The sequence below is a fragment of the Accipiter gentilis genome, chromosome 3 (genome assembly GCF_929443795.1).
Source record: "Accipiter gentilis chromosome 3, bAccGen1.1, whole genome shotgun sequence".
Taxonomy (NCBI): domain Eukaryota; kingdom Metazoa; phylum Chordata; class Aves; order Accipitriformes; family Accipitridae; genus Astur; species Astur gentilis.
Window position 1 is genome coordinate 22,787,075 of NC_064882.1, and position 17,893 is coordinate 22,804,967.

The 17,893-nt window shown below is 41.1% G+C and overlaps 1 protein-coding gene across 2 annotated transcripts in view; it reads left to right on the top strand.

Moving 5' to 3' along the window:
• Positions 1–17,893, top strand: part of SMIM14 (small integral membrane protein 14) — a 49,577-nt gene that overhangs the window by 21,307 nt on the left and 10,377 nt on the right. For both annotated transcript variants that reach the window (XM_049793972.1, XM_049793974.1), the window contains exon 3: positions 16,893–16,941. In XM_049793972.1, the coding sequence (XP_049649929.1) occupies positions 16,893–16,941 (49 nt within the window). The remainder of the gene's footprint in view (positions 1–16,892; positions 16,942–17,893) is intronic.

Below are 17,893 nucleotides of genomic sequence, written 5' to 3' on the forward strand. Positions count from 1 at the left end.
AGTCACCCACAGATCCAGATGAAGTCCAATGCACACAACCCATGTGGCGGAAGTTTCTACGAAGTGCACCACCAACCTATGCCAACTCATTGGCAGTAATGTCCTGGAGAGAAGGCTATGGACAAACGGTGGATGAATTGGCTGTCCAACTCCGGCAATACGAAGGGAGTCTCTCTTCCTCCCTACGGGCCTGTGTCTCAGCTGTGGAGGAGTTGTCCCGAGAGTTCCAGCAATTCAAAGTGGATCTGTCCTCCTCCTCACCTGTACAGGCCCGCATCGCAGTTATTGGGAGTAAGCATTCCTCTGCCCAAGAGAGAGGAGAGAGAAAGTACACTCGACGGGCTAACCTGTGGTTTTACCTGCGTGACCATGGAGAGGACATGAGGAAGTGGGATGGAAAACCCACTTCAGTCTTGGATGCACGGGTACAGGAATTGCGAGAAAAGCAACCAGAAAAGAGAATTCTTGGAAAACTGCTGCTCCAGTTTCCCGTGAGCAGTCCCCCAGACGCAGTAGATGGGCTGATCTCATTTCCGATCCCCTTGAAGGGACTTCCGATTTACGTGTGCAGAAAGTGAGTAACGGATGTTCTAACCAGGATTAGAGGGGCCCTGCCTCCAGCCAGGTGGAGGAGAGGGACAACCGAGTCTACTGGACAGTGTGGATTCGATGGCCTGGCACATCAGACCCACAGGAATATAAGGCTCTAGTGGACACTGGTGCACAATGTACCCTAATGCCATCTAGTTATAAAGGGGCAGAACCCATCTGTATCTCTGGTGTGACAGGGGGATCCCAAGAGCTAACCGTATTGGAAGCTGAAATGAGTCTAACCGGGAATGAGTGGCATAAACACCCCATTGCGACTGGCCCAGAGGCCCCGTGCATCCTTGGTATAGATTATCTCAGGAGGGGGTATTTCAAGGACCCAAAAGGGTACCGTTGGGCCTTTGGTATAGCTGCATTGGAGACGGAGGAGATTGAACAGCTGTCTACCCTGCCGGGTCTCTCCCAAGACCCTTCGGTTGTGGGGTTGCTGAAGGTTGAAGAACAACAGGTGCCAATTGCTACCACGACGGTGCACCGGCGACAATATCGCACCAACCGAGACTCCCTGATCCCAATCCATAAGCTGATTTGCCAACTGGAGAGCCAAGGAGTGATCAGCAAGACTCACTCACCCTTTAATAGTCCCATATGGCCCGTGCAGAAATCCAATGGGGAATGGCGACTAACAGTAGATTATTGTGGGCTGAATGAAGTCACGCCACCGCTAAGCGCTGCTGTGCCAGATATGTTAGAGCTTCAATATGAACTGGAATCAAAGGCAGCTAAGTGGTATGCCACAATTGACATTGCTAATGCATTTTTCTCCATTCCCTTGGCAGCGGAGTGCAGGCCTCAGTTTGCTTTCACTTGGAGGGGCGTCCAGTACACCTGGAATCGACTGCCCCAGGGGTGGAAACACAGCCCCACCATTTGTCATGGACTGATCCAGGCTGCACTAGAAAAAGGTGAAGCTCCAGAGCACCTGCAATATATTGATGACATCATCGTATGGGGCAACACGGCAGAAGAAGTTTTTGAGAAAGGGAAGAAAATAATCCAAATCCTTTTGAAGGCTGGTTTTGCCATAAAAGAAAGTAAGGTCAAGGGACCTGCGCAGGAGATCCAGTTCTTAGGAGTAAAATGGCAAGATGGGCGTCGTCAGATCCCTGTGGACGTCATCAACAAAATAGCAGCTATGTCCTCACCGACTAATAAAAAGGAAACACAGGCTTTCTTAGGTGTTGTGGGTTTTTGGAGAATGCATATTCCAAATTACAGTCAAATTGTAAGCCCTCTCTACCAAGTTACTCGGAAGAAGAACGATTTTAAATGGGGGCCTGAGCAACGACAAGCCTTTGAACAGATTAAGCAGGAGATTGTTCACGCAGTAGCTCTTGGGCCAGTCCGGACAGGACAAGATATTAAAAATATGCTCTACACTGCAGCTGGGGAGAATGGCCCTACCTGGAGCCTTTGGCAGAAAGCACCTGGGGAGACCCGTGGCCGACCTCTGGGGTTTTGGAGTCGGGGATATCGAGGATCCGAGGCTCGCTATACTCCAACTGAAAAAGAGATCTTGGCAGCATATGAAGGAGTTCGAGCCGCCTCAGAAGTGGTTGGTACTGAAACACAGCTCTTCTTAGCACCTCGACTGCCAGTGCTGGGCTGGATGTTCAAAGGGAAAGTTTCCTCTACGCATCACGCGACTGACGCCACGTGGAGTAAGTGGATCGCACTGATCACACAGCGAGCTCGCATAGGAAACCCCGGTCGCCCAGGAATGTTAGAAGTGATTACGGACTGGCCAGAAGGCAAAGATTTTGGAATGTCGCCAGAGAAAGAGGTGACACGGGCCGAAGAAGCCCCGCTGTATAATAAACTGCCAGAAAATGAGAGGCAATATGCCCTGTTCACTGATGGGTCCTGTCGCATTGTGGGAAAACATCGAAGGTGGAAGGCTGCTGTATGGAGTCCTACACGACTAGTCGCAGAAACTGCTGAAGGAGAAGGTGAATCGAGTCAGTTTGCAGAGGTGAAAGCCATCCAGCTAGCGTTAGACATTGCTGAAAGAGAAAAGTGGCCAGTGCTCTATCTCTATACTGACTCGTGGATGGTGGCAAATGCCCTATGGGGGTGGCTACAGCAATGGAAGAAGGGCAACTGGCAGCGCAGAGGTAAACCCATCTGGGCTGCCGCACTGTGGCAAGATATCGCTGTTCGGATAGAGAAGCTAGTGGTAAAAGTACGTCACGTAGATGCTCATGTACCCAAGAGTCGAGCCACTGAAGAACATCAAAACAACCACCAGGCAGATCAGGCCGCCAAGATTGAAGTGTCTCAGGTGGACCTGGACTGGCAACGTAGAGGTGAGCTATTTATGGCTCAGTGGGCCCACGATACCTCAGGCCATCAGGGAAGAGATGCAACATATAGATGGGCTCGAGATCGAGGGGTGGACTTGACCATGGACACTATCTCACAGGTCATCCATGAATGTGAAACATGTGCTGCAATTAAGCAAGCCAAGCGGCAAAAACCCCTGTCACATGGAGGACGATGGCTGAAATATAAACAGTGGGAGGCCTGGCAGATTGACTATATCACACTCCCACGAACACGCCAAGGCAAGTGCCATGTGCTTACAATGGTGGAAGCAACCACTGGGTGGCTGGAAACATACCCTGTGTCCCATGCCACTGCCCAGAACACTATCCTGGGCCTTGAAGAGAAAATTTTATGGCAACACGGCACCCCAGAAAGAATCGAGTCGGACAACGGGACTCACTTCCGAAACAACCTCGTAGACACCTGGGCCAAAGAACATGGCATTGAGTGGGTGTATCACATCCCTTATCACGCACCAGCCTCCGGAAAAATTGAACGGTACAATGGACTGCTGAAAACTACATTGAGAGCGATGGGGGGTGGAACTTTCAAGCATTGGGATACACATTTAACAAAAGCCACCTGGTTAGTTAATACTAGAGGATCCGCCAATCGGGCTGGCCCCGCCCAACCAAGAGATCCACATACTGTAGAAGGGGATAAAGTCCCTGTAGTGCGCATGAGGAGTATGTTAGGAAAGACAGTCTGGGTTAGTCCTCCCTCAAGCAGAAGCAAACCCATTCAAGGGGTTGTTTTTGCTCAAGGACCTGGGTACACCTGGTGGGTGATGCAGAAGGATGGGGAGGTTCGATGTGTACCTCAGGGAGATTTGATTTTGGGAGAGAATAGCCAGTGAATTGGGCTGTATGATATTTAACTGCTAAATAACCTGCCAATGCATGTCATTGTATCTATAGTGTCTATATGCCATATCAAGGGTATTATTGTGAGAATTATCCAAATGACTACAGGATGGACTTTTGAAACTGAGCCAAGTACAACAGCGATAGAACTTGAACTGGCACCCACCAATTTCCTCAAGATCAACATCTTCGACCTGCAGACCAGGGGCATGAGTTGCACCAAATGTACTAGCCACAAGTTCCAGAGGCAGCGTACAACAACCCAACATCTCACACCATCTCTCTCTTATCCTGAAGAACTGTTACAACAGATAGAGCCCCAAAATTGATGGACACATTAGAGGGATAGCCCATAGGCTAAAGGAACACCGTGTGTGTGTGTGCGAGGTCAGGGGGTGGAGTCCATATACTTATATATAAGACAAGGAAAGTTGTAGTGGTTGATTGGAAAAAAAATAAAAAAAAGTAAGATCTGGGCATGATGTAGATGGTATAGAATAAGGGGTGGATAATGTCCTGGGTTCAGCTGGGATAGAGTTAATTTTTACAGGAACCTGGGAGGTGGGGGCATAGCCGGGGCAGCTGACCTGAACTAGCCAAGGAGCTATTCCATACCATGTGACATCCTGCCCAGTATATAAATGGGGAGCGGGCCGGGGGGTGGTCTCTGTTTTTTTCGGTGGGGGAAGTGGCGGAGCGTCGGGTCCCGGGTGGTGAGCAGTTGCACTGTGCATCACTCTTTTTTGTATACCTTTTTTCATTAGTGCCGTTGTTGTTGTTGTAATCTCTTTTGTGTTTGTCCCAGTAAACTGCCTTTATCTCAACCCTCGAGGTTCCAGTTTCTTTTCCTTTTCTCTCCTCCGTCTCCTCCCCATCCCACCGGAGGGGGGCGGAGGAGTGAGCGAGCGGCTGCGTGGTCCTTTGTTACCGGCCGGGCTGAAACCACGACACCCACAAATCTCAGTGGAGACTGGGTACCCACTAACTCTAAAAGTTGGATCCTCAAAACCTTTACTCCAAAACCATTGCAATACAAGAAAGCTAGGCAATCCATGGTTGTTCAGCCTGTGGGAGGAAAAAAAAATATCCAAACATGCTGTATACCCAGAATGGTTCCCTATACCTACTTAATTGTTGATTCTTTTTAACCTAGATAGGTATAAAACACACCACAGCACATTTGAATGTGTTGTAGTTGGGAGTACTTGTCAGGATTTTGGAGCAAATTGCATAACAAAATGGCTGTCATTACCTCCAGACTGAGCATTGCAAATCCAGAAGTTCATAGTTAAGATCAAATTGAACAGAGTAACTGTAATTATAAGAGATGCCCAGAAATGTACTTTTAGGATTCTTCAGTTCAGAAATGACATTGTGCAAAACCCACATGATTGATGTAGACTTTAATAACTTGCATTTGGGTTAAAGTAAACTTTACAGGCTAATTCGTTTATACCTGTATAGAACAACACTGATAAGAGTTAAGGCTTCTGCTACTGAAGAAGGCATGATGTATTCAGTTATGACTGTTACATGTAGAGTTAGAAATACATATTCAGATACACAGGATTTCTGTTAGAGCTGACTGTATGGGAAATTTGAATGAAGCTGCTATGCCAAGGTCAGACAGAGGTTAAAAAGTCTGACTCTACAACCTGAAGTTCTGGTTTTAATTCCCAGCGCGTTACTTTTAATTTCTAATTTCATTGGTGTATTTACTTTGAAATTCTTAGAAAATGTATTTGGCATTCAAAGTACAATTTGTGGATGAATAAATTATATTTTTTTATATATAGCATATAGTTTAAATCTCTACTTGAAATGCAGGCTTCAGTTCATCTTGTCATTACAATTAATGCTTATACAATGAAAAAAGAAAAGTTATTTCATTTGAACTCTTCTTCCTCTCTGCTATTTGCAACACCACAGAAAATTACAAACAAGAAAGCTGTTTGTTTTAAAAAAGCCTAACTCTTACTAAGCTACATGGCTTGATTTTCTGTCCTTCATTTTGCTTGACTAAGCAGGGGTTTGTTTTGTTGGGGTTTTTTTCTTCTTAATTCATAATACCACAAAGATTTCATAGACAGTGGACTGTATGTCTCTAATGCGTGTGATATTTGTAAAAGATTTATTGCTGCTTGTTAGGTTAACTGGGAGTTATGGTTCATACCCACAGTTCTTAGAACTTATACATACATACTTAAGTGGGATTGAATTCTTTTATGCTGAATGTTCTATCATTTTCCAGAAGTGGATTTTTCAGCGTTCTCCTTGGTGTCAAAATATGAAAATTTCGCACATGGTAAACTTCTGTAGTATGGCCACTGTAAATAATAAACAAACACTGTGATTTTCAAATATTCCTAGGAAACAATAGAAATCTAGAGTCTTTGGCTGCGACTTCATAAACATCATTTCTAGTATGTAATACCCATGGCAACATCTGTTATGATTTGGTGGTGTTGTGTAACAATTTGACTATTGTATGTTGGGCTCACTATTTACTCTATGGATATAGTAGATAACTGGGAACTTCCATAAGAGGAAGCAAGCATGGAAGAAAAATATCACAAGACTTTCCATCCTCTGCAGATGCACTAGAGTTGTCAAAAGACAATGACAGGTCTGTTAGCTTGTATGACTTTATCTCCTGTTCAGTCTCCTCCATCTGCAAAACTTATTTTGATAAGAAGAACCAAAGTTCAAGAATGAAGAACAACAAATGACATCAAGTACTTTAATGGGGGTTCTCTGTCAGACAAGGCGCCTGTTGTTTGAAAGAGTCACGGTGAAGGACATTCTGTGGTATCCAGAGGAAATGGTTCCTGTCTTAGTTGTGGCAGAAGATAGCAAATCTCTAGATAAGAATTATGTTATATTTAAACCTTTTTATTTCCCTTTTTTCCACTTATTTTGTAAAATAAAAATCTGATTGCACTGTTACTCCTCTGAACTTTGATGCTCTCTGAGTAAGCACGGCTGATCCATGGAGTATCTTAGCACAAGGCTCAGATCAAGTCTGAAAATTAAACTGAAAACACAGTGTATGTGGTGGCAGGGGATGATCATACATAGAGCATCTTCCATGAAGCCTGAGACCTGTGTATGACTACTTAGAGTGGCCAGAAATGTCAAAGCAGGCCAGTAACACACATAACTTTGTGTGATGTAAATGTCCTTTTTTTTTGTTCCCCTTCTGATACAGTATTATTTCCTTTACAGAAACTGTGACTTCAGAATTCTCTCATACTAGTTTCTATGAAAATGAGCAATATGTTCTTTAACCCAAACCATTTCTAATTCTGTAATACAAAAGGACCCATTTTGATAAACTGCCAGCATTTCTACTGTAGAGATTTGATGGCCTTACAAACCTCTGTGGGAATTACAACCTTGTGTTTTGTTCTTCTGTAGCTAATTGCAAAGTAATGGCCCATGTCTAGTTATGTTGCTATATCGGAAGGCTTGAATGTCTCAAAAACTCAGGGGGATACAAAGCAAACCATTCTTTATTTTAATCTCTCTTGTATTTTGAGGTGTCACTAGATTTTTATAGCAAAAGTTGCAAATTCTCAAACTATTTCAACACAATTGGTTGAAACTCTTTTTTGTCAACTGAGTTTCCACATAGTTCTCTTGGCCAGATCATTTTAGAGTCTTGCTATTATAAACTGGCATAGTCTGAAATACTATCCAGCATAGCCATGAATCTTGGCTGAGGGAGACTTTGTGCAAACAGCACAGAATAAACACAGATGATTAAAATAGATCCATGTTGTGTGCTGCAAATGGTTGAAAAGCTCTCAAGATGTCAGCACAGCTAAGCCCAACTTAAATAGTCCCACAGGCAACCAGCAAAAGTGAGTTACCCTACTGACGTGGCCTTCTACTGAAAGCACAGCAGAACTATACCAAATATATTTGTGATAACTTAAAAGTGACCTTCTAAATATGGAGGTTGCCCTGGAGACTTCTTACACATGTTTCACAGCATTTGCCTTCTAATTTATTTTCTTTTTTAATAGTAGTTGTTACTGCTTCTAGTCTATAGCCCTTCTTAGCCAATCACCCCAAGAGCAGAAAACTGCATTTTGCTCTCACTTGCCCCTTTTTTTCCCAGACCTGTGCTTTCAATTCCCAATTTCTTGGCGTTCAAGCTGGGTCAGAAACGATCTTTCCCAACAGCTGAACTTTAAGTTGCCCATTAGGACAAAAAAGCTATCATCCTTCTGAGATGTAGGGAAAAAGACTTGATGCACCTCCTAAGACACTGGGCCAAACGAATAAAACACAAGGTTGGAGTGTCAGGGTGTGAGCCGGTTCCTGAGCACTCCTGCTGTGCTGACTTCCATTTCCCCGCCTTTGCTGGATGCTCAAGGTGCTGGTGTTGCACAGGTTAAGGCCCCCAAACTATCACAGAATTCATGCACTGCTAGTAGTCTTTAACCTACAAACTAGTTCTAGACCAAGCAGCGTAAATAGAGTCTATTTTCTAGACAGGTAAGTGGATGTTAAAAAAAAAAAAAAAAAGAAAAAAAGCCATGAAAAATGTTGTCTGCTTGGGTTTATGTCCCATGGAGACCATTTTTTCCTCTAAGGGATGAGGTATCAGGACTTAACTGAAAGTTGAAAGTGCCTGTCATTCTTGGCGTTTCCCATTCCTGAGCTTTGTAGTTTGCTAGAAGCTGCTGCTTCTTAACCAGTATATATATGTGTATATATATGCGGATATATATATATAAAAGATCTCAGTCATGCCTCATGACCATCTCAAAGCATGCATAGTGTGACAGTATTGCAAGCAGTGCAGAAAATTATGCACTGAAAATTCTGTCAGCTTGATATTCCAGACGTAATTAATAGCTATAACCTGTATTATGAATGGCTGAACTCTGTTTGATGATCAGAGCTGTGTTGTAGCCATCTCATTTGAGGGAAAAAGGAGAAAATTGTGCTTTTTCTCTCAGGCCACATGTGGATGTAATCAACACTTAGAGCAAACTGTATTGATTTGTTGGAACTCGTAGTTCTAAGCCTTTTCCTCAAGGCTGCCTATGTACTTTTCATTTGCTAATATGCATCACTTTATAGAAGAAACTCAACTGTTTGGTCAAAAAACCCAGATGTATTCTGGTTTTGTATTTTAGATAAAAGTTTGCTAATGCCCTCTTGGGAGATCTATGTGTTTTGTTCATGAATGTTTTCAGATGCCTCTGTATTAATACTATGTAATATTCTATCTCATCCACTTGTTGTCTAGTATTTTATGTAGTCAGAGGTGCTGTGAGCTGCTTGTAATGATCCTGACTATCACACTGCTTCATCTTCTTTTCCCTGACTTTCCCTGTTCTGCTAATTCATTCTGCTTTGCATTCACTAAAAGTAGGATGCCAGTGATACCTCAGGTCCTCAACCACAGCATAATTATAAAATGAAGTACCAGTAGAAGTCTTGTGATTGTAGGAAAGTGAGGGAAGTGTGGAAAAGGGGGATCTATATGTCACTGAGGTAAAACAGCAATCCCAGGAGAAATGAGAAAATAAAGGGAAGAATGAGTTCTTACCCAAATCAGGACTCCTATTTGCACAGTGATCCCTCTGACTTGTTTATCTGCTTCATCTTCCTCCATAAAATTTCATGTCTTTCAGTATGAGAGTTAATGTTCTCCCTCTGTCATAAATGGCTGATGGTTCTGGGTCCTAAGAGTTGGTTTGTCATCTAGGAATATTATTCTGAAAGGTACCAACCACCCCTCTCTCTGATTTGCCATGGAAGAGAAAATTACTTGTCACTTCACAGGACCAAACTCCATATTTTTATTGCAAACTGTTAATCTGTCCTTGTATGAACAATCATTTACTTGATTTTAATTCTGCATATGCTCATAGAAAATATAGGAGTGGGGAAAGCAGCATTCACTTTTTCCTTATTTGTTCCTCTAAGAGAAGCTAATGTAGTTTAAGACACAGTTTAATGCCATCAGTATGCCCTTCTTTTCCCCTTATTTTTCTCTTATTTCTCTTGGCCAGCTTGTAGCAGAATAATACATGTAGGTGTCATTTTTTGCATCTTTAAATCTGAGCTCTACAGATAATGCTACAATTCAATTTGCAACCTGGCTTGTATTCAGCACTGGCCTATCCTACTGCAGCAATTTATTATCATGTTGTTTACTAAATCATTTATATACTTTGGACAGAACAGACGTGGCTGCCAACAAAGCTTAAACAGTGATTTCATTACCCAGAAGCATATGAACGGAATCGGGAGTATGCCGTGGTGTTGTCATCTTCTGGCATCGTTGGAGAGAAAAAGCAGAGCTTACAACTGGTCTAAATTGCAAAAAAGTATTTTCACAAGGGGTGATATTTTGCCCTTGTTATCACATAAAATTTTCTATCAACAGTCTTTATGATTCCATTTTAAATTTACTTTTATTCATGGGATGAATGACCATATCAAGTTAGTTATTTGTCCTTGCTTTCCTACTTATCTATCCTTTTCTTTTCATTGCCACCATTATCCACTTCTGCTCTCTTATCTTTGTACCTAGTTTATCTGTTTGTTTCACACATCTCTCTGGGCTTTCTTCCATCACAATTTTTTGTGTGGAGGTCTTTTCCTGATGTGGCTCATGAACTTGCTAATTTTTCATTCACGTCTTTTCTGAGGACTTATTTCTGCTTTGAGCTGTCTCAAAAGTTACTCTAAAAGGCAATTATTTTAATTATCCCTGAACAATTTACAATCTGCCATTCACACTAGACTTCATTGATTATTGCAGTGTGCTCCTGCCACTAGTCCTGTTCTTGTTTTGATACCTCTTTATTACACCATTTCTGGTGTTGGAAAGTGCTTTTGGACAGGAATTATGCCATTATTTCTTCTGAAAAATGACAAACTGGTAAGCTGTCTGATCATTGGTATCTTCCTGATATTTGTAGGCTTTGTCTTTTTTTTTTTTTTTTTTAACTCTTAAATAATACACTTAACTCTAAAAAAAGAAAAAGTGTTCATACTGGATAGGAACTCTTAATCTTTTTTCAGGCAAGACACTATTGACTTTAATAAAAAAAAAAAAAAATGTCTGAGCAGAGATTGCAGGACCATTCCCAGGGTTTGTGAGACTGTTGAACTCTGGGGTAGCCAATTCTGAAAACTCATCTGAAGAGTTTCAGAAAACTCCTCTGAGGAGGAAGCAAGGGAATTGACACAAGAAAGAGTTACTGTGAAGGTAGGCAGAAGTCCGAATTTCCTTCTCCACAGTAGCTATCTGTGATGAGTGGTAAATGCAAAGCAGCTTAGCTTCTTTCATGGGAAGACTGAAATGATCCCGGTGGCTGAGGTCACTGTATCGGAAAAACAAGTTCTCTGTTTAGCTAGATGAAGCTGTTTCACTGGGCTTACTATTTCACTTGGACTTCAGTGATTTTGTGGAGCAGCTAACATGCAATAAAAGTTCACACCCTGTTTTCACCACACAGTGGCATGTTTGTATGCCCGTAGTAGCTTTGCACATGAAAAAATAGAGACTACTTAATATACTGACTTCATTAAAAAGTTTCCAGAAGCCAATAGCAGTGTCCCTTCACTGTGACTGTTCGTGTTTTGTTCACAGCTGGGGATTGTGAAAAGTGGTGGCTCTCATTGCTAAAAACTGTACAGAGTCCTATCAGAACATGGCTTCTGTTGTAAGAGTAGCAGCAGGACACATTCAGGTCTCAGGTATGCTTGATGGGTAGATACTGTTGATCCACAAGATGACATGTTAAAAGCATCAAAGGAGCAGGATCTAAACACTGCTGTGTTAGTGTGAGCGGGGCTAAAAGCTGTGTCTTTTGGAAAAAGGAAAAAATAGGGGAGGAAGAGCTATTTCAAATTTGAACTGGGAGCCATTTTAAATGTGCTGGTTTTATTTTTGCAATGCAAAAAATTTGAGTGTCACGGGGAAAGAGTGAGGAAAAGCCCTTTACTCTCTTACCACTAGAAGTAACTTGGGGCCCCCAACATAAGAAGGACATGGACCTGTTGGAGCGAGTCCAGAGGAGGGCCACAAAAATGATAGAGGTCTGGAGCACCTCTCCTATGAAGACAGGCCGAGAGAGTTGGGGTTGTTCAGCCTGGAGAAGAGAAGGCTCCAGGGAGACCTTATAGCAGCCTTCCAGTACCTAAAGGGGGCCTACAAGAAAGCCGGAGAGGGACTTTTTACAAGGGCATGCAGCGATAGGACAAGGGGTAACAGTTTTAAACTGAAAGAAGGTAGATTTAGATTGGATATAAGGAAGAAATTTTTTGTTGTGAGGGTGGTGAGGCACTGGCACAGGTTGCCCAGAGAGGGTGTGGATGCCCCATCCCTGGAAGTGTTCAAGGCCAGGTTGGCTGCGGCTTTGAGCAACCCGGTCCAGTGGAAGGTGTCCCTGCCCATGGCAGGGGGGTTGGAACTAGATGATCTTTAAGGTCCCTTCCAACCCAAACCATTCCATAATTCTTTTTTTCTCAGCACTGTGTTAGGTTTACATTCAAAATACATCAGTAAGTGAACACTGATTTACTGTAATTAAGCCACTGGCGCCTCCCAGTTCCAAGAACTTATGAGGGGCTTCATAGAAACCAAATACTCATATTGACCAAGTGTTCCTGTGGTGTGGGGATTATTAATTTAAATTATTTGACTTAAGCTATTCAAGATTTTAAATGTTCGTGGAGGGAATCAAAGTTCATGATTGTATTTTAAATAACATGCATACATTTATAACTAGTATTTTTACTTGTATTGCCTTCAAGTTTGCACTGTATTAAACCTGAAAATTTTGGATCCTTTTTAGCTCCCTTTTAGCTTTCATGCTGTTTACAATTTGTGTTTACTTCATTTTGGACAATAAAAGATAAACTAGTTCATTTTTTGGCTCACATGCACTAAGCCGTTTATTGTATTTTGATGGCAAATTGCACAGAGAATGTTAAAATTCAGATATAATCATCTTCATTTAAATGGAAGAAAATAATGATTTCTACAAATATTTAGGTTTGTAACATTTTTCATTCTTGTCTCCTTTTGTTGAATAAGTCCTGATGTTTCACTCACCTAATTTCTGTGTTCTTTTTAAGGACCTGTTCCAGAATATACTGAAAAACATGAAAAGGCTGTTGCTGACTTTAGCAGGTGTCAGATCACGCAGTCAACTATTAATCTTCCACTCAATTCACATTTTTGACAACACAAGGATCTCTGAAATATGAATAAAACCAAAACCACCATTAATAATAGTGCCTTGAAGTATATATGAGTTAACATATTCTAAGAATTACTTCTCCATTCAGATTTTTCTCATCAACTCTGTAGTGCTCCCAGTCTGAAAAACATAGAGTGTATTTGAAAAGTCTTTTTGAGGGTTTTGTTGAGAAGAGGGAAGGTCTGGTTCAACTTTTTACTATTATTCCACTTTCATCCAAACTCCCCCTGCACACCAGAACAGAAAATCTGAATATAACAGACTATTTCTTTCCAGTCCCTGATAATTGCTCTTTTTTCAATTACCTGATGATTGAAATGTCTCACATTCAATCTTTTTCCAACAGTTGCTGTGCCCCTTAAGGGTGTAGTTATCAAGAGAGCGCTAATTGGTAGAAGGAGCATTCTTATTTCAGCAAAAGGTATTACATTTCCCAGCCGTTCAACTTACATAAGCATTTCATACATGTGCCAGAACTGTTTCTCATCTTTTGACTAATTGAGTGACCGCAAGGGATCAGATTTGTATTGGGTTACAGAGTTAGGATCTAGTTCACCCATGCAAATTGAGAAAAACCTGTTTTTTCTGCTGCTTGTTTTCCGTCATCTGCCGTGTTTCATCCCAAGAGAACAATATGCAGCCTGCCACTGAGCTGTTAAAAACAGATTTGTTACTTGGCTCCCTGGCTTACAGAGCCATCCTCGAGCTTCTGCTCATGGATGCTGGGGTTTTGCATGTGCTTGTAGTCAGGAGGAGAAGTGAGCATGAGAAGATACTGAATGTGGGTTTTATCATGTGATCTGTGGCTTCTTAAAACCTTTTTGAGTCTATGGGTGGTCCTGTTCTGACTAAATCTTCTCCAGCACAAGTAATTTTTCTAAGAAATTTTTATACTACCTGGAATAGTTAAGAAATATTTCTAAGAAATATTTGTATTGCTGGATATGAATGTAGCAGAGACTATGAAGTGTAATTTTTTTAGGTGGGATCTTTAAGTCTGCATGATTAATATGATTATGTATTGTTTGCAATTTAGAAGTATTTCATACAATCTACAAAAATTGAAGTTTTTTCATACTTTTCTCGTGTTACTGTTTCACAACATAATTTGAGGTTTCTAAACGTACCTTGTACAGTTAGTTTCTAAATCCCCATGAAAAAAATGGGAGCATCTGTTGTCCAAGCCCTCTGGAAAGCACAGCCCCATTATCAAAGTACAGATGGCTCTGTACTTTGTAAAGGTTCCTCTGTACATTGTTTCTCCATACACAAGCAGACCTTTTTTCCATATTTGCAGGATACAATCTAATACAAGAGCATTTTTTCAGCAGAGGTTTGCAGAGCAACTCCTAATGGTATTTTTCTTTAGGCTTCTTGCTTACTGAAGTATTTCGATTATTGGTGTTTCCAGCAGTACTTTTCATTCTAAGGTCTTGGAGCCTGTCCTGTCTTTTGAGAAGTCACCAAGGATGCCCATGGGATAAAACTCAGTATTTTACAGTCAACAAGCCTGTAAGCAGAATTCTAACATCAAATGGCACCCTGGGGGCACACAGGATCTCAGGGATTTAATACTTACTTTGTCATAATCATGTTGCCTACTATGCCAACAGGCATTTCCAGGCAACATTTAGGCTTTTAATGAAGAAGTGGTTGAGATGCCAGTGAATGACAAGCATGGTGTGATCATGGTCACCCCTGAGACTGTTCTTCAAGAAAGGCATAGCTGTAGCCGTAACGTCTTTCTGTTGTTGTTGAACAAGCTTCTCTGGTGGTTAACATATTCATGTCAGTCAAAGCTGGAGCTCAGTCTTTTTTTTGTAGTAGCAGTGGAAGCTTCTCTGGTAGACAGGTGAAGGAATAGGGTGTTAACAGCAACAAAAAGTGCATGCACCATTTTTGAGATGGCTTTTATAGAAACTTTAATTGCATGGTTTAAAAAAGTTGTATTTGGACAGGATGTAACACTTAGAACGGAAGACAACTAGTCTTGTGGCTAGAACACCCCAAGGCAGTGTTGCCTGTCTGGTCAGACTAGATAAGCTGTATGAGTACTAGCCATCCTGGGGACAGAGGAATAACTGGATGCTCTATGCTTGTTGACCTGTATGATATTTCTTATCATATACCTATTACCCATTTTAATTCTGGGCATCATTCTGTGTTGAAGAATACCTGCAAACTGTGTTTTACAGAGTAGGGATTACAAATTCCGCCCCCTCCAGGATTAAACCCTTACATAAACAGAAGTTAATTATGTTGTTTATCTCTTTGAAATGCGAGTATAGTGATAATTCGGTTTTCCCAGTTCAGGAATCTCAGTGTCAGATATTCCAAATTTGTACTATTGCTAACATAAAACCTCCCCTTTGAGAATGACTTCCAAAGTTTAAAAATAAAATGAGGTTTTACTTTTATATAAGAAGAGCAGGAAATACACATAGTTTGAGAGATTATTTTTTTTTAATAAGCCAAATAGAAGTCTTTTGTTTTAATTTCCCCTGCTGTTGTTTTTAACTATAGAAATAGCTGAAAGGTTAAATCCAGCCTTCCCAGTACTTCCTAAGGAACTTCTTTGTCATCTCAGTAAATTTGCTAGCAGATCTTAATATATTAATGCAAGGATTAATGTGATCAATCTCCAGTTACATTTTTTTTTCTTTTCAAATGCATCAGTTATTGAAAATCATTATGATAAAGGAAGGAGCTTAAACTTTTCCAAATATCTTCCTCCTTCAGTTGCTCATCTGTTTCCTTGATGTGCTTTGCATAATATTATGACTACATACAGCAAATCAGTTATGCCAATACAAGGGGAAATTTGGTTTGTAGAAATTATTCATGTATTTCTTTCATAAGGAACATCATCTTTTCTTCTCTTTCACATTTGTGTATTTACACTGAAAATAAACAGATCAGCCTGTTGTGGCAAGAAGTGTTGGGATTTCTGACACTGCTGTGACATAAAACCTGTCAAAAAGCAAATGTCAGTTCTAACCACAGCACCATAACAATTCTTTACTTTTTACAACTTCTGTTATTAATTGGTGTAGTTTACCTAAGCAGGGGATAGAACCTGTTTCCATAATACAGCATATTAAATCCCATCCACTTAACCTCTCTGTGCCTGATAAAGAATGTGATATTTGTCCTTCTTTTTTGACTCTGTCATCTGTAAAATAGTTATACTGATTTGCAGGTTATCCAGTGTTGACTTTTGTTGCAGTTAGCAAGCTTACCTAGTCTGTAAATGCAAATAGTCATTACAGTTGCTAAAGGCATTTTAAATTTTACCCATCAGTAAAGAGAAAAACCAGCAAAATACATATTAAAATCTGCTTTTAAAAAAAGATCTTAGGTGGAAAAAAATAGCAATTGCTAAGTTTAAATATTAAATTTTAATTCAGCTTCTCTGTGTGCAACCATTATCACAGTCTGATCATTTATTGTTATGTAATCACAGAGTATTTTAACGTTACTTGATCTAGATAACAGTGGTAGCACCTATCCATTATAAATCCCCCAAATGGATGTAGAGAGTATATCTTTATCTAAGAATGCCTGTATCACTATAGATTTTTAACTTGAATTTTAAAAGTCATTCAGTGGCTCCAACCTGTGTGGAATCAATAACACTTTAATCAGGTGATTTGAAGGTATTATGTAAACAGTGTTCAGAAACTACCTCCATACCTGGGATTCTTCACACACCATAAGCCAGGTGCGATGCAGTAAAGGGTCGGTTATAATCTTCCTTATCTTGAACTTGTGCTCTGACATGATACTAAATCATGATTTCAGTAAAAGCTGACCACGTCTCATTGCTAACTGTCACACCTTTTTTTTTATTCTGTTTCAGCTGAGACAATCCCAGTCGTACTGCACAGACACAGAATGCCTTCAGGAATGTGAGTAACTATCAAGATCAGGTGCATATAAGTAAAATAAACAGTAGTAATTAAAATACAGTGTGACTGGTCTTTAAAATGTAGCAGTTGATTTAATGTTATAGGAACGTATTACATGAAATCAAATACTACAGTACTAAATTTGTTATGTGAGGGAGGTAATTTCTGAGAATCTGTGATGCAGATGAACATTTGTACATTGAAAGCATTGTATGGAAGCAGCAGTGCTGAGCAGGCTGGAAATAGCAATATAACAGCATGACCATTGATAGGGCCCCGAGCATTGCTGAATCTTACCATTGGCCTCCAAATAGGATGATTTCGATTTTTCCCTATGGAGAAAATTTGGAGGGGGCTTTATTTGTCCCCCTTGCAGTCATAGCAGCCTAACCAGTGAACACTGGATATCCAGCACAGATCCCCCCCACACACATACACTTGTTCACGGCTGGGGCTGAGTGACTACTCTCAGTACTGTGAACGTTCTGCTTCACTGGGAGGAAGAGGAGATTCCCTGCCAGCTCTGACTGAGAAGTTGACCCACACCATGACTGCATTTCTGTTTGACTCATCGGCTGTGTAGTTAATGAAGCAGAGTACTGATGTGTACACTTCCTTGAAATTTGCTGTGAAATACATCTAAAAAACTCTCCCAAACGGTGAGCATTACTAGGACAGTCAAATGTTACCAGCATCTGCAGGGAAGCATAGCTGTGCAAAGGTTATGCAGTAACGTAAGCCTGCCCTGAGGCGCTCTGTTTACACTCTTCATGGTCTAGATGGAACATCACCAAATGCTTATAAATAAAAATGAAGTGGTTCTGGTTTTCCTATATTGCTTTACCAGTTGAGCATATGAACTCAATCAGCCTGCATCAGGACTACTGTAATGCTTGGAGGGAGCAGGGAGCACCCAAGCAGTGTTCCTGGAAGCAAGAGCTGCTGGTGCCTG